Below are 22,204 nucleotides of genomic sequence, written 5' to 3' on the forward strand. Positions count from 1 at the left end.
TCATAATGAAAAATGCACTGGTCAAACAGGTGTGTGGGGGGAATAATAATAATATATTGGAAAATATATTTTCCTTTCAGAAGGGCACTTTGCAAATACCTCTTTTAAAGGGTGACATTCATCTAACTTATTGCTACACTCATACAATCGTAGTATCAGTAGAAGATCTATTAGAGTAAGTCTGTCCGTGGCCAGAGGCAGGCTAAATCACGAAGATAGATCAAACGTAAGTTTCTCAAGCCTCATACACCTTTGTTAAATCTCTTTATTTTAAAGGGCTCCTGCAAAGATAAGACATATTTAGAAAAAATACTATTAGCACCTCAGATTATTTAAATTAAAGAATTTTAGAAATCTGGCATACTTTCTGCATTGATGCTTTGCTACTTTACTACTCCTAGGGGAATTCTATGCCAAAAAAATTTAAAATGCTGTGCAAAATATTTTAAAATTCTGCAAACTGCATATTTTATTTGTCAAAATAACACAATATAAAAAACTGCCAGTTTGAATAATTTTGGTAATGTATTTCAAAATACCTGTTGGCAAGTATGTCTACAGACGACAGAGTCAGGAAATGTTTTTTGACAAATAGATTCCTTACTATGCATATTAATACAGAACTGTGAGTAATCATTAATTTAACCTACAATACAGAACTGTATTTCCCGTACTCCTCGGAAGCAGCGCAAAGGCTTGTGGTGGTTACTTCTAGTGATGGAACTGAGAGAAAGAGAAGTAATTGCTGGAAAGGAGCCTGGGAGTGCACGTGGAGGGTTGTTGAGTGTGGGTGGGAGAAGTATGGAACAGGGCTTTTTTTTTGGGGGGGGAGGGATTGTGAGGGAGTTGGGGAGCTTCCCTCATGCAGACACTGGTTCACCCCTAGCCTCTCCCATTCAGTTAGGCACATCTGCCACTGTCCCCATGTGTTCCTGCACCCCCGCATCCCCATATGGCCCTGCACCACCACTCCCATTCAGCCCCTTGCTCAATTCTGTCCCCCAACTAGCTCCTGTACCTCTGCCCCAGTCTTCCCCCCCACTAGTCTTTCTGAACCCCAGTCTGTGTGACCTCCCCAGCACCCTGTGTGCCCTGTTCTGTCCATCCCCCCATATGCGGCCCTGCGAGCAGCGCACTGTGAGGAAGACCACCTCTCCCCCTCCTTCTCCATGGCTGGCTGAGCCAGCTGCCCTCTCTTCTGGCACCACAATGGCCCCAATACACACCAAAACCAGGTGAAAAGTGTACCTGCAGTGCCTTCCTGGCAGTATGTATTTCTGCGGGGTGGGGGAGGAATCTGCGGGGGACGTGAATTCTGTGTGTGTGTGCAGGGGTGCAGAATTCCCCCAGGAGTATTTTACTCAGCTTAGACAGTGAAACTAGAATAGTCAGTTTCACTTGCTAGATCTCAAGTATTTAAGAAGGATTTTGGATTCCAATAGTATAAGCAAATGTTAAAATGTAATTCAGAATGAATAAAATATGAAACCATCTCTGCTTATATTGGTTTTTGTCAAAGCTTTTTCTGTTCTAATAAATCTATATTTTTGTGTCTAAATTAAGATGATTTGGCGTCAAATGTTAAACAATTGCTAAATAAAAAGTAAATTTCAAGGCTTAAGTTGTAACAACTGAATGAACTTATTAATTGATTAGTTTCTCTGCCACATCGTTCTGTCAGTCTATGAGCACATTGTAAACCACTTTTGAAACACGTACAACTTAAAATAAGGTGTGGGAGAAACCATGTTTCTAACTCTCTCATCAGAGCAGGACCAAAATTTCTTCAACCTTCCATCTGAGCAAAAGATTCCTGAAAATGCAGTGGGGAAAAATGAATGGGAAGCCTCCAAGGAGAAACCACAATCCAAGTTTAGACTCTCCTGACTCTCTTGTGAGATCTGACAAATTCACAGGCCAGGCTGGCATGGTTGCAAGCAAATGTGGTTAAACTTCACTATAGTTTAGAGAGAGTGAGGCTCTAATAAGATGTGCAATGAAAGAGATGTCTGGAGTAGGCATTTATAGGGAAGTCAGTTCTTTGATCTCCACGACAGGCTCACTTTAGCTTGACAAAATACTTCTCCCCCCCTCCCCTTGCAAATTGTGGACAAACTGTTTAAGCAGATGCACAAATCTCCGGTCAGGTAGTGGTTAGTCTAGCTTCTCCTACTGATGCCTTCAGGGTGAGAGGTGGAAAATGAAATACTGGCTCTCTTGGTATGCTAACAAACTTCTCAGGGCATGGTGCAAGCAAAACTTTACCGGTTTTTATAATATACCTAAGTTATGAAATTTTGTAATGTAGTAGAGTGAGGGAGAGAAGTTAAGAATAAACAAGGAAGACAGTCCATTGAGTCATTGATCTTCATGTCCAGACCTCTATATAAAATAAAGAGGGAGTCATGTTAAAGTAAAATGGAATACTTTATTTCAGCAAACAAAAGCAATGATTATAGGTTAATGATCATGAAATGCATTCCTGCCTCATGATATGTTGGGTCAGTCAGCTGTGTTGGAATGATCCTTTGAATACAGTGATCGTTGCCAAAAATAAGGGAGTTTATTGATTTGTTGTCCTACACAATTCTTGGTGCAACAGCTATGAGACAGATTTTTTTTTTTAAAATCACAGGTTAGACCATCAGCATTTTGTCTTTTTCTCCTCTGTTTCAGACAAGGGAAGCAGCTTAGGAGAACTACTAGAACAGCACCATCCTCCTACATAGAAACACATACTATCTGTGCAGATCAGCTGTGGTGATTTTAAAGTGAAAATGCAGGGTACTAAAATTCTGCTAAAAACAAGATGAAATTAATTCTGTTAAACTCAGTGCAATTTAACTGCTAAGTTTTTACAGGTCTTGTAAAAGTCACTCACCCATGCATACACAAAGCCTTTCTGGACAAGTGGTGTTGACTACTGCAAAATTTAAGCTTTTTTTTAAAATGAAAGCTGTAAAGTGAGCTTTCCAAATGTGAATTGGCTGAGATGAATAGAATAACTTAAAGAAAGGGAGAATGATACAAAGTGAGGTTTTGGTAGGAGATGAAAGACCAGAGAACACAGTGTCAAGGGGAAAAATGAGTGATGGAAGGTGGAGGGAAGAAATAGACAATATAGGAAAATATGTATTATGAGAAAGGAATCCAGGAAAGTAAAGAAGAGCAAGATAGCATGTAGAAGCATCAACCAAATTGGAGCTACTTTATGCTAGGTTTTGTACAAACATATAGTAAATGACAGGCCTTGCACCAAAGCGCTTGCCCTTTAAAGCTATGCCTATGCTGCTAGCTAGGAGATTGATTTCCCCTGTGTACACATACTCATGCTAGCTCAAATATAAATAGTAGTGTAGCCACTGTAGCACTGGTAATGGCAGCAAGGCTGAGCCATGCTGAGTTCAAACTTGCCTGAAATTGTTGGGTATGTGCTTGGCATGACTCAGCCATGCCTCTGCTGCTGCTGCCATTGCTACCACAGCTCCATTGCTATTTATACTTGTGCTATGTTGATGAGATGTAGCGTAGGTATATGTACATGAGCAGGGGAATTACACCCCTACCACTTGCTGTAGATGTAGCCTGAAGCTTCAAATTCTACAGCCCATCTGTATTCTATATATTTGAAGTATTTATGGACCCCTTTCATAAACAGATGGTTAAGGGTTAATGTCTCTCTTACCTGTAAAGGGTTAAAAAGCTCAGTAAATCTGGCTGACACCTGACCAGAGGACCAATAGGAGGACAAGGTACTTTCAAATCTTGGTGGAAGGAAGTCTTTCTTTGTGCTTTTTGTTTTGTTCGTTGTTCACTCTTGGGACTAAGAGGGACCAGACGTACACTCAGGCTCTCCAAATCTTTCTGAATCAGTCTTTCATGTTTCAAAATTGTAAGTAATAGCCAGGCAAGGCGGATTAGTCTTATTTTTGTTTTCTCAACTTGTAAATGTTTGTTTTTGCTAGAAGGATTTTTACCTCTGTTTGCTGTAACTCTGAACCTAAGGCTAGAGGGGGTTTCCTTTGGGCTATATAAATTTAAGTACCCTATAAAGCATTTTTCATCCTGATTTTAGAGAGATGATTTTTACCTTTTCTTTCTTTAATTAAAAGCTTTCTTTTTAAGAACCTGATTGATTTTTCCTTGTTTTAAGATCCAAGGGATTGGGTCTGAACTCACCAGGGATTGGTGGGGGGAAAGGAAGGGGGATGGTTAAATCCTCCTTGTTTTAAGATCCAAGGAGTTTGGATCTGTGTGAAGCCTCTCAAGGCAACCTAGAGAGGGGAAAGTCTGGGGGGAAAGGAAGGGGGATGGTTAATTTCTCCTTGTTTTAAGATCCAAGGGGTTTGGATCTGTGTTCCCCAGGGAAGGTTTTGGGGGAACAGAAAGTGTGCCAGACACTAAATTCTGGCTGGTGGCAGTGTACCAGATCTAAGCTAGTAATTAAGCTTAGAAGCGTTCATGCAGGTCCCCACTCTTTGTACTCTAAAGTTCAAAATGGGGAAAAAAACCTTGACATGGTGGTAACAGTGGGATTTTTTAGGAACCAAAAGCCAGTAGGATTTTTTTCTCTCCTTCCTAGCTGCTTGGAAAGCAGCCTGAGGGCAGAGGTGTTAAGTTTTGTAACAAGAGTCTTTGTTAAGAGGAGGCTTCAAGCTGTGAGCAGGTAGACAGCAGAAAGGAATTTAAAAGTTGAATTGTTTTGTTTTCTTTCTTTCTACCTCTCGGGTATAGCTAGTTAGAAAATCTCTGTTAACCAGCAGCTCTGAACGGAGTACATCCCAGGTTTCAGTGAGCTGCAGAGTGGGGTGTGGCCAGCACAAAAAAGCAGAAAAATGAGTACCAGTGGAGCAACTAACAAACTAGAAATGGCTAGGCTGGATGCAGAAGAGAAAGCCAAAGAGGCTGACCACAGGAGAACTATGGAGATGAAAGAAAAAGAGATGGAGATGAGAGAAAGAGAGAGAGAAAAAGAAGAAAAAGCCAAAGAGGCTGATCACCGGAGGGCTTTGGAGCTCCAGAGGGAGGCCCACCAGCAGGCCCTGGAATTAGCAAAGGTTAAGCCAGATGTACCAGCCAACCCTAACAACCCTTCTCCAGGTACTGTTTCCCATCCCAGAAAATTCCCCACCTACAAGGCAGATGGTGATACTGAGGCCTTCTTAGAAAATTTTGAAAGGACCTGCCATGGGTACAACATCCCTACAGACCAGTACATGATAGAGCTGAGGCCACAGCTCAGTGGACCCTTAGCAGAGGCGGCGGCTGAAATGCCTAAGGAACACATGAACGATTATAATCTTTTTCAAACCAAGGCCAGAATCAAAATGGAGCTAACACCTGAGTATGCCGGCCGGCGGTTCAGAGCCCTAAGGTGGAAACCAGATGTGTCATTTACCTGACACGCCTACCACATTGGAAAGAATTGGGATGCCTGGATATCAGGAGCAAATGCTAACTCTCTGGAAGAGCTGTCCCTCCTAATGCAAATGGAACAGTTCTTAGAGGGTGTTCCTGAGGAAATAAAGGTACATACTAGATGGGAAGCCCAAAACTGTAACCGAGGCGGGGGAGATTGGAGCCAGATGAGTAGAAGTGGCAGAAAAGAAAAATACTACTAGCAAGGGGAGCGAATATCAGAGGGGGCAAACCGAAAATAAATCCTATCACTGAGGACAACCCAAGACCCCACCTACCACCCTAGGGAAGCCCCAGACACCCTATTGTCCCACCTCACCAGTCTCCAGCAACCCACCTCGACCCAGTGACCAGTCAGCTGGGCAATGTTTTAAATGTAGTGAACTGGGACATATAAAGGCCAACTGCCCCAGGAACCCCAACCGGGTGCAATTCATTACACCATCATCACACCAAAGATCCCCAGGCCCAGATGCCTCTCAAATACCCTCAGAGCGAAGGGAAACCTTGAGAGTGGGCGGAAAGAAGATTATCGCATGGAGAGACACGGGGGCACAAGTGTCAGCTATCCACCAATCCTTAGTGGACCCCAAATTCATCAATCCAGAGGCCCAAGTGACAATTTACCCGTTCATATCAAAATCTGTAAACTTGCCTACAGCTGAACTGCCTGTCCAGTACAAAGGCTGGTCAGGAATGTGGACTTTTGCAGTCTATGACAATTATCCCATCCCTCTGCTACTGGGGGAAGATTTGGCCAACCAGGTGAAGCTGGCCAAAAGGGTGGGGATGGTTACACACAGCCAAGCCAGGCAAGCTTCCAGACCCATCCCTGTTCCTGAGCCGTCCACAAGGGCCCCGTCTGTGTTACCAGAGATCCGGACAGAGGTGGTGGACCCGGATCCCCTGCCAACAACTGCAACAGCCATAGTGCATCCAGTCACCGAACTGGAACTGGAAAAACCACCAGTACCAGAACCATTGCCAGCACTGATGCCAGCGCTTGCAAACCCATCTCCAACCCCAGCACCAGAGGGCACCAGCGGGCCTGAACTGGCAGAGGCAGCAGACAACCCTACCCAAGAGGCTCAGCCCAAGCCTGAAATATCGCATAGTGCACCAGCGGAAAGCGGTTCACCATCAACGAAAACAACCCCATCACCTACATCGCTTCCAGAGGGACCAAGCCCAAGTCCACAGTCTAAGGAGGAACTGATGTCTCCAGCCTCAAGGGAACAGTTCCAGGCTGAGCAGGAAGCAGATGACAGCCTTCAGAAAGCTTGGGCGGCGACATGGAGCACCCCATCGCCTCTCAGCTCTTCTAACCGATCCCAGTTTGTTGTAGAACAAGGACTTTTATACAGGGAGACTCTTTCTGGTGGACACCAGAAAGACTGGCATCCTCAAAAACAGTTGGTAGTTCCAACTAAGTACCGGGTAAAGCTCTTAAGCTTAGCCCATGATCACCCCAGTGGCCATTCTGGGGTGAACAGAACCAAAGACAGGTTGGAGAAGTCCTTCCACTGGGAGGGGATGGGCAAGGACATTGCTAATTATGTCTGGTCTTGTAAAGTGTGGGAAAGCCCCAGGACCAGGTCAAAGCCCCTCTCCAGCCACTCCCCATAATTGAGGTCCCATTTCAGCGAGTAGCTGTGGATATTCTGGGTCCTTTCCCAAAAAAGACCCCCAGAGGAAAGCAGTACATACTGACTTTCATGGATTTTGCTACCCGATGGCCGGAAGCAGTAGCTCTAAGCAACACCAGGGCTAAGACTGTGTGCCAGGCCTTAGCAGACATTTTTGCCAGGGTAGGTTGGCCCTCCGACATCTTTACAGATTCGGGAACTAATTTCCTGGCAGAGACCATGAAAAATCTGTGGGAAACTCATGGGGTGAATCACTTGGTTGCCACACCTTACCACCATCAAACCAATGGCCTGGTGGAGAGGTTTAATGGAACTTTGGGAGCCATGATACATAAATTCATAAATGAACACTCAAATGATTGGGACCTAGTGTTGCACAGTTGCTTTTTGCCTACAGGGCTGTACCACATCCCAGTTTAGGGTTTTCACCATTCGAACTTGTGTATGGTCATGAGGTTAAGGGGCCATTACAGTTGATGAAGCAGCAATGGGAGGAGTTTACGCCTTCTCCAGGAACTAACATTCTAGACTTTGTAAGCAACCTACAAAGCACCCTCCGACACTCTTTAGCCCTTGCTAAAGAAAATCTAAAGGATGCTCAGGAAGAGCAAAAGGCCTGGTATGATAAACATACCAGAGAGCGTTCCTTCAAAGTAAAAGACCAGGTTATGGTCTTGAAGGCGCAACAGGCCCATAAGATGGAAGCATCATGGGAAGGGCCATTCACGGTCCAAGAGCGCCTAGGAGCTGTTAGCTATCTCATAGCATTCCCCACCTCAACCCTAAAGCCTAAAGTGTACCATGTTAACTCTCTAAAGCCCTTTTATTCCAGAGAAGTAAAGGTTTGTCAGTTTACAGCCCAGGGAGGAGATGATGCTGAGTGGCCTGACGGTGTCTACTATGAAGGAAAAAGTGACGGTGGCGTGGAAGAGGTAAACCTCTCCACAACCTTGGAACGTCTACAGCTTCAACAGATCAAGGAGCTGTGCACTAGCTTCGCCCCATTGTTCTCAGCCACCCCAGGATGGACTGAACGGGCCTACCACTCCATTGACACAGGTAATGCTCACCCAATTAGAACCCCACCCTACCGGGTGTCTCCTCATGCCCAAGCTGCTATAGAACGAGAGATCCAAAACATGCTACAGATGGGTATAATCTGCCCCTCTAACAGTGCATGGGCATCTCCAGTGGTTCTAGTACCCAAACCAGATGGGGAAATACGCTTTTGCTTGGACTACTGTAAGCTAAATGCTGTAACTTGTCCTGACAACTATCCAATATCATGCACCAATGAGCTATTGGAGAAATTGGGATGTGCCCAGTTCATCTCTACATTAGGTTTAATCAAGGGGTACTGGCAAGTACTGCTAGATGAACCGGCCAAAGAAAGGTCAGCCTTCATCACCCATCCAGGGGTGTATGAGTTTAATGTGCTTCCTTTCGGGCTGTGAAATGCACCCGCCACCTTCCAAAGACTTGTAGATGGTCTCCTGCATATTCTCCCAATCCTGCTAGTTGCCTACCTCGATGATGTGGCCATTTTTTTCTGATTCCTGGGCAGAACAACTGGAACACCTGGAAAAAGTCTTTGAGCACAGCAGGCAGGCAGGACTAACTATTAAGGCTAAAAAGTGTCAAATAGGCCAAAACAGAGTGACTTACCTGGGACACTGGGTGGGTCAAGGAACAATAAACACCCTACAGGCCAAGGTGGATGCTATCCAAAAGTGGCCTGTCCCAAAGTCAAAGAAACAGGTCCAATCCTTCTTAGGCTTGGCTGGATATTACAGGCGATTTGTACCCCACTACAGCCAAATCGCTGCCCCACTAACAGACCTGACCAAAAAGACCCAGCCAAATGCAGTTAAGTGGACTAATGAATGTCAGAAGGCCTTTACCCAGCTTAAGGCAACACTCATGTCTGACCCTGTGCTAAGGGCACCAGACTTTGACAAACCATTCCTAGTAACCACAGATGCGTCTGAGCGTGGTGTAGGAGCAGTTTTAATGCAGGAAGGACCGGATCAAGAATTTCATCCTGTCGTATTTCTCAGCAAGAAACTGTCTGAGAGGGAAAGCCACTGATCAATCAGTGAAAAGGAATGCTACGCCATTGTGTATGCCCTGGAAAAGCTACACCCATACGTTTGGGAACGGCTTTTCCAGCTACAAACCGACCATGCTGCACTAAAGTGGCTTCATACTGCCAAGGGAAACAACAAAAAACTGCTTTGATGGAGTTTAGCTCTCCAAGATTTTGATCTTGAAATTGAACACATTTCAGGAACTTCTAACAAAGTAGCTGATGCACTCTCCTGTGAAAGTTTCCCAGAATCAACTGGTTAAAAATTGTTCTTAAAATGTGAAAAGTCTTGTAGTTTTACATAATTAGTAGTATATGTAAAGGTGCATGTGTTTTATTAATCTGTTTATTCTAAAGTTCTAGGAAGAAATCACCGCCAGTGTGGTTCCACACTGTCTGAGATTTGGGGGGCTTGTCATAATCAGATGGTTAAGGGTTAATGTCTCTCTTACCTGTAAAGGGTTAAAAAGCTCAGTAAACCTGGCTGACACCTGACCAGAGGACCAATAGGGGGACAAGATACTTTCAAATCTTGGTGGAGGGAAGTCTTTGTGCTTTTTGTTTTGTTCGTTGTTCGCTCTTGGGACTAAGAGGGACCAGACCGTACACCCAGGCTCTCCAAATCTTTCTGAATCAGTCTTTCATGTTTCAAAATTGTAAGTAATAGCCAGGCAAGGCGGATTAGTCTTATTTTTGTTTTCTCAACTTGTAAATGTTTGTTTTTGCTGGAAGGATTTTTACCTCTGTTTGCTGTAACTCTGAACCTGAGGCTAGAGGGGGTTTCCTTTGGGCTATATAAATTTAAGTACCCTATAAAGCATTTTTCATCCTGATTTTACAGAGATGATTTTTACCTTTTCTTTCTTTAATTAAAAGCTTTCTTTTTAAGAACCTGATTGATTTTTCCTTGTTTTAAGATCCAAGGGATTGGGTCTGAACTCACCAGGGATTGGTGGGGGGAAAAGAGGAGGGATGGTTAAATCCTCCTTGTTTTAAGATCCAAGGAGTTTGGATCTGTGTGAAGCCTCTCCAGGCAACCTAGGGAGGGGAAAGTCTGGGGGTAAGGAAGAGGGATGGTTAATTTCTCCTTGTTTTAAGATCCAAGGGGTTTGGATCTGTGTTCCCCAGGGAAGGTTTTGGGGGAACAGAAAGTGTGCCAGACACTAAATTCTGGCTGGTGGCAGTGTACCAGATCTAAGCTAGTAATTAAGCTTAGAAGTGTTCATGCAGGTCCTCACTTTTTGTACTCTAAAGTTCAAAGTGGGGAAAAAAACCTTGACAGCCCCCTAGTACCATAATCTCTGAGCACCTCACAATGTGAAGTAGGAAGATAATATTCATATTTTACAAATGAAAAACAATTTCTCTGCCTCTAAATGGTTTGCCCAAAGTAATACTGGTCGCTGGCGGCATACCAGGGAATTGAAGTAGAGCTTCTTGAGTCCCAGGCTAGCATCCTAACCACAGGATCATTCTTCCTCTACCATTTGCTGTTCATCAAAACACTTAATTGTGTGGTAAAGTGCTTTGTTAAATACAGATGGACTCTAGCTCATGTTTAAATGCTTTGCTGCATTGGCGTCTAAAAGACCCACCATTAAAAGTAGATGAGACAAATAAGTGGGAGGTGTAGGGTGTCTTAGGACAGGTTTAGCTGAGGGCACAATTTTAAGCCAATTAGTATCAGTGTGGTAAGTGATTTTTTTTTATTAAATCAAGATGGTTGATGATGTTACAAATATTTCATTTTTTAATATTGCCAGAGGTGTAACTTTAGGAAGGGATAGGCGGCACAGGTGTTTTTCTCCCACAGTAATAGGCTTTCCAGCTTGTCAACACACAAATTTGCACCAGTTTAACCAAAGGTGTGGTGTTGAAAGGGTGCAACTTTGTGTGTAGAACAGGTGTTTCTCCTTGGGCTAGTAGGCATTAGGTACACTTCAGGTGCTAGGTTTTTGTACAATATGTGGTTTCAGTAAATTTTAAAACTACCGCACTTGTTAGTGACCACCTACTGTGTTAGAAATAACTGAGACTGTTTCACCCACTTGCTGTAAGAATAGGAGGCAGGATTAGAGTTCCTATGTCTCAACTAATATATAATTTCAACTTCTAGATAGAATGTTTGTGCAGCATTCATCTGAATGGTTTTTTAAAATCATAACCTTAAGTGTTGTGGCTTTCTTTCAAAGTTGTCTGGACACTTGTAGTTATTATTCTCTTATTATATCCTCAAGTCCAGGGTTTCTCCCAGCTTGTGTTAGCATAAATAGGAATGCTAAAACTGAATGGCTTCTAAACGTATTTGCTGTTCAGCAGTAAATGGATTCTGAATTACAGCTTTGTCTCTAACAGTGTCCTCAAATGTCACAAGAAGGGAAGAATGCTTTTATAGGAGGTAAAACCTACTCAGATTGCATTATAACTGGCAGCATTTAGCAACGATGTCTGCAGACATTGGCACTAGGCTCACTTGTTCTTATAAAACTTTTCTAACATTTTTTCTTACACTGTTAGTTGTGATAATTCCACTTTTTCCACCCATACTTCTCAGGGAAGCAGTTCATCGCAGCTTCAGTCTTGGACTGTTCAGCCATCTTTTGAAGTGATTCCAGCTCAGCCACAGCTAGTGTTTCTTCATTCAGCCATCTCCCCTCCCATTAACCCTCACCTTCTTGGTGAAAAGAGAAGTGACTCTACTAATTACCTGCCCATCCTGAACTCCTGCGCAAAGACGACAACACATCCCAGCAAAAGAGATCGTGTCTGGGAACTGGAGGAAAGAGGGAGAACCAGTGGACAGAAATGGCTTTGCACAGATACTGCTATGTCCAATAAGACTAGTTTATTGCCCTCTAGTGCTTGCCCTCAAGTATCACCTGACTCTACTGGTCAGGACTCTACTCAGCAGAGTTCTCCAGCTTTGATGGCAGATGGAAAAATGTCAACTATTGATGGCTTTCAGTATATTTCTACTGCCAAATAGAAGGCCCCAGGTTTGATTCCCTTTTCCCCTGCTGGACTCCTCCAGATATCAGACTGCAAATCTCCTGAGATGGAGAATCCAGTACATCATATGGTGCAATTAGCAACCTGCAGCCCACCTTTGGCAGCCGAAGAACATTATACTACTCCTGAGCTATTGTTGCAGCAGCAACGCAAGCACAGGCGCTTTCAAAATACCTTTGTTGTGCTGCACAGGTCTGGATTGCTGGAGATCACCTTGAAAACCAAGGAACTGATTCATCAGAACCAGGTAACCCAAATTGAACTGGACCAACTGAAGAAGCAAACACAATTGTTCACGCAGGCAATAAAGAGCAATGCTCCTCAGGCCTGGGCAGAGCTAGAGGCATCCCTAACAGGGTCAGATAAAGCTAACAGCAGCCTTGAGGCTTCTCCTACATATCCCAACATGTAGCGCAAAAGATATATAGCTGGTCAAGTGATTAGAGTGCCTCTCTTCCCGTGTCTCAGGCTTTGACAAGAGCATTTTCTAAGTTGAGACTACTTTTAAAACTCATTCACAAAGCAGCATGCCATTAATAAATTGTCCCAAATGTAAGTTGTGAGACTGGCACAATGGGAGGCATAGGCGGGAATTTGTACTGCTTCATGTGACCTGGAATTGAGTAACTGTGCTCTTCTTTGGGCCATGAAGGTGTGAAAGTGCTATGATATGATGTGTTCCTATTCTTATGATGGAGAACATTGCAAATGTCTCTTTCCTGGCAAGCACCTTTTTTCACCCCCTGTCTCCAGGCAGCCAATTCACAGAATGGGACAAAAGACCTGGTCTAGTGTAGCCGCTTATGAATTGATAGGGAGAGAGGAAACTTGATGGGTAACATGGTATCTCTGGCTTTGTGTCAATACTCTGAAGACACAAGGTGGCCTTGCTTTTGGATAATCACCACATTGAACAAATGGAGATCAGCTTGCATCAAAGCTGCACTCCATACGTTGAATTGCTTGAGCAAAGAGGGGGCGGGGAAGTGAGGGATGTGATATCAGCCTGCCTATTTTAATTTCTTTTAAGTTGAGAGCTGGGTGAAAGTTTGACACTAGATCTGCACTGGAAGTGTCTATTCCAAAGCAGGTTTATTTGTACTGTCCATTAACAGCTAACAGCTGTTCTAAGCAAGGTGGCTTTGGATTTCCCAAGTATGCAATGAGTTAAACACTGACCGTTACTTTAAAAAACAAAAAAAAGCTAAGTGATATTTTTTAAATGCGTTACAATGAAGATTTGTAGATTCCAAGGCCAGAAGGGACCATTGTGATCAACTACTATGACTTCCTGTATATCATAGGCTATAGAACTTCCCCAAAATATGTTCCTCGCTAGACAGCTAGCAAGACCAGCTATGCACCCATTGGTCTTTATCCAGTTTAGGAGAGACTCTCTTCTGGATGTAAAATCAGCTTGCTGAGTTTAAAGAAGGGGGGGGGGAAATGGTTGTACAGGTCCTAGAGTGAAGCAAGCCTTGTTTTTCTTTTTATGAGAAACATCTGAATGTATCACTAGAAAAGACTCTGGTCACCTTGGTGACATCTTTCCAAGAATATGACGAACACTGTTTAATGTTCTCCTCAGTATGAGTATTATCATTCGCAACTTGATTGTCTTGAAACATGCACTTACACACTGATGCTGGTAGAGGCATTAGACCTTAGTGTTAGCTGTGCCCGACAATCTTGTTTCAAAAGCTGTTCTACAGACACGTTCATATTGTTTGAATTTGACTTGTCATTCTCCTTTTTATTCCCTTCAACTTGAGCCATGTCTTTCAAATACTCCTCTGTATAAGGAGATTTAAAATATGGTCATCTAAGAATGAAGTGAACAGTTTCTCCCATTCTAAATTATATGATTGGAGTCTGATCCCTTTGGTTTGACAGTGTTTTTCAAGCAAAACTTGCATTTCATGTGATCAAGTATTGCCTGGACATTCTTACATTCCCGTATATATTTCAGTTTCTCAAAAAGAAACCTAAAAGCTTTCCAGTTAGAAAGTTTGAGTTGGCCTTTTGTCTTTAAATTCAGTGATGTGACCCTTTCATCCTTCTGATGGTCTCAAATGAACATTGCAGGAGGTCCTAAAGAATTCACCTACAGCATTACTGTAACAAATGCCTTAGGAAACTTTGGAGGTAGGAGAAGAGTCTTCCCTTTTCAGCGCCTTACTTAGCTCGCTGAAAAGGAGTTGCATACATGCCTCAAGAAGAGATGGAACATGAAAGTCAGACTTGGACTGACCTCTGGAGCTAGAGAGAGATTTCCCTCAAAACCCAACTGAATAGTAGCTGATTAAGCACCATCCCAGCTGTGGGGTAGAGCACCACCAAAGAAAGCAGGGGGAAGGGGGCAGTGGATGGGAATTTGGCCAAAATCTTATGTGGGTTTCCTGTGTTGCTTCATATCTGAAGTTAGCTTGCTACTGTTAACACATAACATAGTGTCACCAAATTCAAACAAAAGGCTGCATATGGCAGAAGGGCATCACACATTCTGGCCCAAACACTGAGACATTTGAGCCTGCTAGAGAATCATAACAAAGTTACTGCAGTGGAGCTTCCAACCCCCTTATTGAAAGGGAGTAAAGGTTATTCCCTTGATCTGAGTGATACAGGTGTTTGGGATTGTGGAGAGGGGAATAGACATGTGAGCCACCTAGTCCTATCCTCAGAAGTCCCTTCTCTTTCCTTGGAAGCTCTGCTTCTCCCATCTGAGGCTGTGGAGAATCTTAATAAATAGGGTCTGAATTTAGGAATGACTGTTCTAGAACGTGAAGTGATGGATCTAGAATTAATGATGGACATTTTAGAGATGAAGAGGAATGAAGGGGGGGATGATAGAAATTCAGTCCCAGATGATTGAAGGGAAGAGAGGGAGGCTCCCACTTGCTCCTCTCTGGTGGAGCAGAGAGGGCAGAAAATTACCCTAACAGGATATAGTGTACTTCCTGATGTAGGAAAACCCTGGACAGTGTAAATCTGCTGTAGTTCACACAACATCACAGGCTCTGTCACGAAGGGTGGGCTAAAAGTGGTATACTCAGAGCTGGTGGATCTTTCTAACTAGTGTAGTTTTATATAAAATATATGTAAACATAGTAAAACTGTGAATGGAAGTTCACCAACTGCTTAGAAATCATACTGCTTGTCAGAATCCCAACTTCTTATTCAGTAAGTTCTGAATTAGGAAAATCTTCTTCAAAGCTACTGAATAAATCTGGGGTCAGCTAGGACCCATGTCCCCAGTTAAATTAGCAGTTAAGGTCATTAAAGAAGTATGCTGGAGGGCACTGATTGTAGATATACAAAAAGCTGTCAAACCCCAGTTTACTCATACGTCTCTTAGCTGCTTTTATTGCTGGAAGCTTTACTGAAGCTTTATATAGCAAAAGCTTTCCTACCCTAGTTGTAAGTTTAGTAAAATAAAAGGGCATGGAACTATGGTGAGAGAATTCATTGGTTTTTAGTAGACTTGGTCTGAAGCTGAAGCCAGTTCTAGACTGAATCCAGAAACAGCCCTATCAAGATTGTCCAAAAACATCAGCCTCTTCAATGAAACAATTCTGTAAGCATTGGCCCTGCAGGTTTTGGAGGTTTTTTGATTTATGAATCAACTAGAACAGTGTTTCCCAAACTTGTTCCGCCTCTTGTGGAGGGAAAGCCCCAGGTGGGCTAGGCCAGTTTGTTTACCTGCCGCGTCCGCAGATCCAGCCGATCACAGCTCCCGCTGGCCGCGGTTCACTGCGAACCGCGGCCAGTCGGATCCGCGATTGGCTGGACCTGTGGACGTGGCAGAAAAACAAATCGGCCCAAACCGCAGCCAGTGGGAGCCACGATCGGCCAGACCTGAAGATGCGACAGGTAAACAAACCAGCCCGGGCCCACCAGGGGCTTTCCCTACACAAGCGGCGGAACAAGTTTGGGAAACACTGAACTAGAATTTGCTTTAACAACCTAGACTTAAACCAGAGGTCCTGAGCTCCGAAAGGTCATTTAAACAGTTTCTGCAGCTTAAGCTGTTGCTGCTGCCACCAACTGGCTGAAGTGACAAGGAAAGTGGAAGATTGATGGGTCAAGCAGACTTCTGCTTTCATGTAAAAGTTTTAATAATTTTATACATATTCAGGTATCAGAGGGGTTGCTGTGTTAGTCTGGATCTGTAAAAAGCAAGAGTCCTGTGGCACCTTATAGACTAACAGACGTATTGGAGCATAAGCTTTCGTAGGTGAATACCCATTTGTCAGACGCAGGACTCCTTGTTGCTTTATGCATCTTGAATTTTTAATTGCTTTAATGAAGTTCTTTTAAAACTTTGATAACTCTGGTTGAATGTAAATATTTTCTATACCTTCAAGTGCATTGCAAAATCTGAATATGTAGTATGAGAACTTGATTACAAAATGTGATTTTTTTTTCTGTAAAACTTTCTACAGACAGACTGTGAAATATGAATGAAATAAAGTATGTGCCTGAAAAATTGTGGGTTGCTATAATACTATTAAACTATGGAGTTCTTTACCACAAAATACTCTATGCAAACACAGTCCTGGGGGAATTCTGTGCCACTGCACACACACAGAATTCATGCCTCCTGCAGATGTTTTTTTTCCCCCTGCAGAAAATACAGTCTGCCAGAAAGGCGCTGCAGTTACACCTTTCGCCCACCAGGGGCTGCTTTGGAACCAGAAGAGAGGGCAACTGGCTCAGCCAGCCCTGGAGAGGGAGAGTCAGAGGCTGTCTTCTTCACAGCACCCTGCCCGCAGGGCCATGTGAGGAGATATGGGGGGATGGACAGAGCAGGAAACACTGGGCTGCTGGGGGGTGATACAGGCTGGGGTTCACAAAGGCTAGTGGGGGGGATAACAGACTAGGGTGGGCACAGGAGCTAGTGTGGTAACAGCATTGAGTCAGGGACTGAATGGGAATGGGTGTGTAGAGCCACATGAGGGTAGAGGGTGCAGGGACACATAGGGATAGGGGAAGAGGTGGCTGGGGAGGGCAGGGAGTTGAAGTGACACATGGGGATTGTGGTAGATGTGTCCAACTGAAATGGGAGAGACTAGGGAACAGCTAGAGTCTTCATGGGGGAGGCTCCCCAACTTCCTACCAATCCTCCCCTCCCCTCTACTTTTCTTCCTCTAAGTTCACTCCCAGGCTCCCTCCCAGCAATTACTGCCCTCTCCCTCAGCTCCTCTGTTACACCTGACTCAGCCAAGCCTTTGCACTGCTTCTGAGGGGTGCAGGAAATACAGTTCTGTATTGTAGTTTAAATGAATTATTACTCAAAGTTCTGTGTTAATATACCTAGTAAGAAATCTATTTGTCCAAAAAAGATTCAGAAATTTTTTTTGTCTGTATTGATACAGATGTATTTGCTGACAGGTATTTTGAAATAAATTACCAAAATAATTGAAACTGGCATGATTATATTGTGTTGTTTTGCAATCTGCAGAATTTTAAAATATTATGTGTAGAATTCTTAATTTCTTGGTGCAGAATTCCTCCAGGACTAACGGACAGCACTACAGTGACATGCAGCTGGTTCTGGAGCAGTGGATACCAACAAGTGGCATGTAATAGCATGTCCCTACAAAAAGTACCACAGGATCTTTAATGTTAATCCATGCCTATTATATCTCCACTAAAGGGGCAAACAGTTTGGAAAAGAAGAGGTAAAATTAGATTTCTCAAAACATTCAAAATATGTTGTGAAAAATCCTGCACTGGCGTAGAGATAGAAATGATTTGTTTGATTATCTAGCCTATCTCGAGCTTCCATAATTATGTGAAAACTGCAAGATGCATGCTGTCTGTGTAGGGGTAGACACCTACATTGATTGCTAATCTTGTCAGCCAAATGTGCAAAAGTTGAAATTGCAAACTGCTAATGTGGGCTATCTCCTCTCAAAGAGGAAGCAATACTTTTTTCAGGATCCAAGAATTGCAGTCTCTCCCCAAGAAGGGTGTTCTTGAACCACACAATCTATACAATTGCATCCAGCATTTTCAGCCCTGACTTCAGGAAGGTCAAGCTGGCAGATCAGTGATGTGGGGCAAATTCTGCTCCCAGTTTCCCACCCTTTGTGCTGCCCAAGTGCCAGAAAGGAAACAGAAACCAGTCACTATCCTGTTAGGGATTATCCCAGCATGCAGGAGTTGCTCGCATCCATAGAAGCAGAGTAGCTGGCTGCTCTGCTATCTTCCTCATCACCCCTGCTGCAAAGTGGAGAAAGGGAGTGGCTGAACTCTGGCTATCCATAGCTGGTATGTGGTTCTTTGGGATATGTCTGGATGACAAAAAACAGGGGTTTTTTTTTGTTTTTTTTTTTAATCAAGTTCATAGATTACAAACCCAGAAGGGACCATTGTGATCTAGTCTGACCTGCATAACACAGGCCATAGGACTCAGAATTAATTCTTGTTTGAGCTAAACCGTATCTTTTAGAAAAGCATCCAATAGTGATTTTAAAATTGCCAGAGATGGAGAATCCACCACAATCCTTGCTGAGTGGTTCCAATGGTTAATTGCCTTTACTGTTAAAAATGTATGAATGATTTTAAGTCTGAATGTGTCTAGATTCAATTTCCAGGCACTGGCTTTTGTTACACCTTTGTCTGCTGGACTGAAGAGCCCTCTGTCAAATTTCTGTTCCCTATGTAGGTACTTACAGACTGTGAACAAGTCACCCTTTAACCTTATCTTTAATAAGGTAAACAGACTCAAGGAGTTCAATTACTTAATGTTTTCCTATCAATATCATGGCTCTTCCCTGAACCCTCTGCAATTTATCAACATCCTTCTTGAATTGTGGGTACCAGGACTGGACACAGTGTTCCAGAAGTGGTCACTGCCAAATACAAAGGTAATATAACCCGTCTCTCCTCCTTGATAATTTCTTGGTTTATACATCCAATGATTGCATTAGTCCTTTTGGCCACAGCATCACACGGGGAGCTCATGTTCAGTGGATTATCCACTAGGGCTTCCAACTCCTTCGGAGTCATAGCTTCCCAGAATAGAGTCCCCTCTTCGCTCCTCCTAAACCCCCACCCCCACCCCGCATCTTATAAGCATGGCCTGCATTCTCTGTTCCTGGATGTATGACTTTTTGCATTCTGTGATACCGAAACACATATTATTTGCCCCTAGTTTACTAAGTGATGGGATTATATATCATTTCCCTAATCTTTATCATCTGTAAACTTTATCAGTAATTATTTTGTTTTCTTCCAGGTCATTGATAAAAGTGTTAAATAGGATAGGGGAAAGAGCAAGACCAACTAGAAACACACACTTAGTGATGATTCCCCATTTACAATGAAATATTGAGACAGATCAGTTAACCAGTTTTAATCCATTTTGTGTGCCATGTTGATTTTATATCATTCTCTTTTCTTAATCAAACCATCATACAGTACCAAGACAAATGGCTTACAGAAGTTTGTGTGTTACATCAGCGCTATTACCTTTATCAACAAAACTTGTAATCTCATTTTTTATATATATGTATCAAGTTAGTTTGATCTAAAGTACTGTTTCCAATTCTGGGTGGCACACAAGGAAGAATGCGGATAAATTGAAGAGAGTCCTGAAGTGTGTAACAAAAATGATAAAAAGTTTAGAAGATCTGACCTATGAAGAAAGGTTTAAAAAAACTGGGCATGTTTAGTGTGAGAAAAGAAGACCGAGGGGAACATAATAATGTTATTAAGAGGATAGTGATCAATTGTTCTCCATGTCTACTGAAGGAGGACAAAAAGTACAGGCCCTACCTGGCAGCCTCACATAGTACAGATGAAGCTGTCAGCTTTTTCCTGCCACCTCTTTTCTCAGCTCAGCCACAAAGTTGTAAAAAGTGCCTCTCCTGCTGGTGCTATAGATAAATAATCTGAGGGAAGTCACTGGCAGAGCTGACTGGAAAACAGAACTAGAATACAAGAGGCTGTAGTCAGGATCAATTGCACTGGTAAAGCTATAGCAGGTGCTGGAACTGGGGGTGCTGCTGCACACCCTGGCTTGAAGTGGTTTCCATTATATATGGAGGCTACAGTTTGGTTCAATGGCTCTCAGCACCCCAACTACACAAATTGTTCCAGCATCTCTGGATAAAGCTATGGTGGGCAGGACTGGAGGAGCAGAGGATACTGCAGGGCTGATTTGAGAACGATTGGGTAATGGAAAGTTACACAGCACCTAGCTTGAGACTGTACTGTCAGTTCTTTGCTTTGAGGTGAACCAATTTTAGTCACACACGTTTTTGAAAAGAGGAGTGGCTGGGGATACCTTTATCCCTTTCCATTTGTTATATTTTTAACATATTTTGATATTGGATTGGATGAGTTAAAAAAGCTGTACATGCTCTGTAATGACTGGTTAGCAGCTCCTTGGCAGCCAAACAAGCTTTGTGTTTCAGTTTCAAAAGTTGCATCAACACTAGAGAACTGAACTATTAGTAACTGGGATCGCACTGGTGTAAGTAGCAGTGGTGCAGAGCACCACATTGGCTATCTGTTTTGAGTGCAGTTCTGCCTACATCCACATACAGAACTCTAGTTGAGGGTTGCAGTGGCCTCACCCTTTAGGTACCTATACTGCAGTTCCGGACACAACTCCCAAAAGTAGTGGCTTGTGGGAAAGTTGGCAAGGCTTTTTGCTGCCTCAAGGGAGTTATGAGATTTTAGCCCTTCCTCACACAACACCCTGGGGAATGTGGCTATTTCTGTATTCTCAGAACAGAGGATGGGTTGAATGAGCAAACAGCAAGTTCTGATCTGAGGCAATTTTCTTATAGCAGCCCTACAAATCAATTTCCAAATGACTCCTGTGGCTCAAGACAGGTGGTGGCCCAAGACAGGTGGTGGCTCTAACAGTATGTGCAGAGAGCTAAAGAAAAAAGCCATCAGTTTAATAAAATTCATGCTGCAAATTAGTGAGAAGTTGTGCTCTTCCCCATCCCCATAGTAGCTAGCTCTGTGCATTACTCCAAGATGCAGCTGAGTGGATGGAGTGCAGCTTTTGGGTCAGAACTAGCAAGACAGAGTTATTCTTGAGACTTTGGATGAGCAACATGGCAGAAGAACCTCCCATTGAGGAGGAAGACCAGCTGGCGTCAACATTACAGGACCAGATCATGAGGGCGAGAACTGTGCTTACCATGGAAAAGGGAGTGGTGATTGCATGTGGGTGCCAGGCCAGCTATTCCAGATCATTTCAGGTCAGTTGGGTACTAATTCAGGATTAAGAAGACCACTGTGCTTGACTAACAAAAGATCAGGCATTGCACACACATGTGCTTCCTGTCTCAGAGTGACTCCGTGCATGGCATCCCAGTCCTTAAATTATACTACAACTTTGTCCCTTTTATTTTATCTGCTCAGCAAAGTGTTCAGACATGATCCTATATCAGGATTTTTGATAACAGAATTCAGCTGGGACCAGATCGCTTCACCATCCTGAATATTCACTAAAACTCGACCATTGGTTCTGTGCTAGCTTGCAGCATGCTTGTACAATGGCTTTTTCTGAGAGTGCTCCAAAATGGGTTGCTAACACAGCAATAACAAATAAGTAAGTTTTGTGCAGCACTAATTACACAAATAAAAGACTTCTGGGAAACTTGAAAGTGCTTTATTAGAATGTAAAAACTCATGTATAACACCTGAATAGTGGCCAATGCACTTTAGTGGGAGTAGGAAGATTAATTGCATTGTGGGACTATTTTACTGCTGTCTACGCTGGTTATAACAGTGAAGAGTGACTTAAAGTGGTTAGCCTTGCTTAGAGCAAGTACAGTCTAAACGGAGGTGTGAAAGTCTATGCCCCAGTGGAAACTGGCTTGCTAGGAGTTCCAGATATTTGCACTGTAGGTAAGGTCAATAGGCCTATTTTCCTGAAAGACTGAGGTGCAAAGAGAAGAGCACCGTGCATATTCACATTCTTACCTTGTTCATTTTCCCCCAGACAGATTTGGAGCAATGAAGTTAGGAGGGAACAGAGAGCTGTGCTGCTGCCCCATTATGCCAGTCAGCTCGCTGT

The 22,204-nt window shown here is 43.3% G+C and overlaps 1 protein-coding gene across 1 annotated transcript in view; it reads left to right on the forward strand.

Moving 5' to 3' along the window:
• Nucleotides 1-15,452, forward strand: part of CIPC (CLOCK interacting pacemaker) — a 29,426-nt gene extending 13,974 nt beyond the window's left edge. Inside the window, 1 exon segment of the mRNA XM_050955786.1 lies at nt 11,705-15,452. Coding sequence (XP_050811743.1) covers nt 11,705-12,571 — 867 coding nt within the window. The 3' untranslated portion in view covers nt 12,572-15,452.
• The last annotated feature ends 6,752 nt before the right edge of the window (nt 15,453-22,204 follow it).

Source organism: Gopherus flavomarginatus, chromosome 5 (assembly GCF_025201925.1).
Source record: "Gopherus flavomarginatus isolate rGopFla2 chromosome 5, rGopFla2.mat.asm, whole genome shotgun sequence".
Taxonomy (NCBI): domain Eukaryota; kingdom Metazoa; phylum Chordata; order Testudines; family Testudinidae; genus Gopherus; species Gopherus flavomarginatus.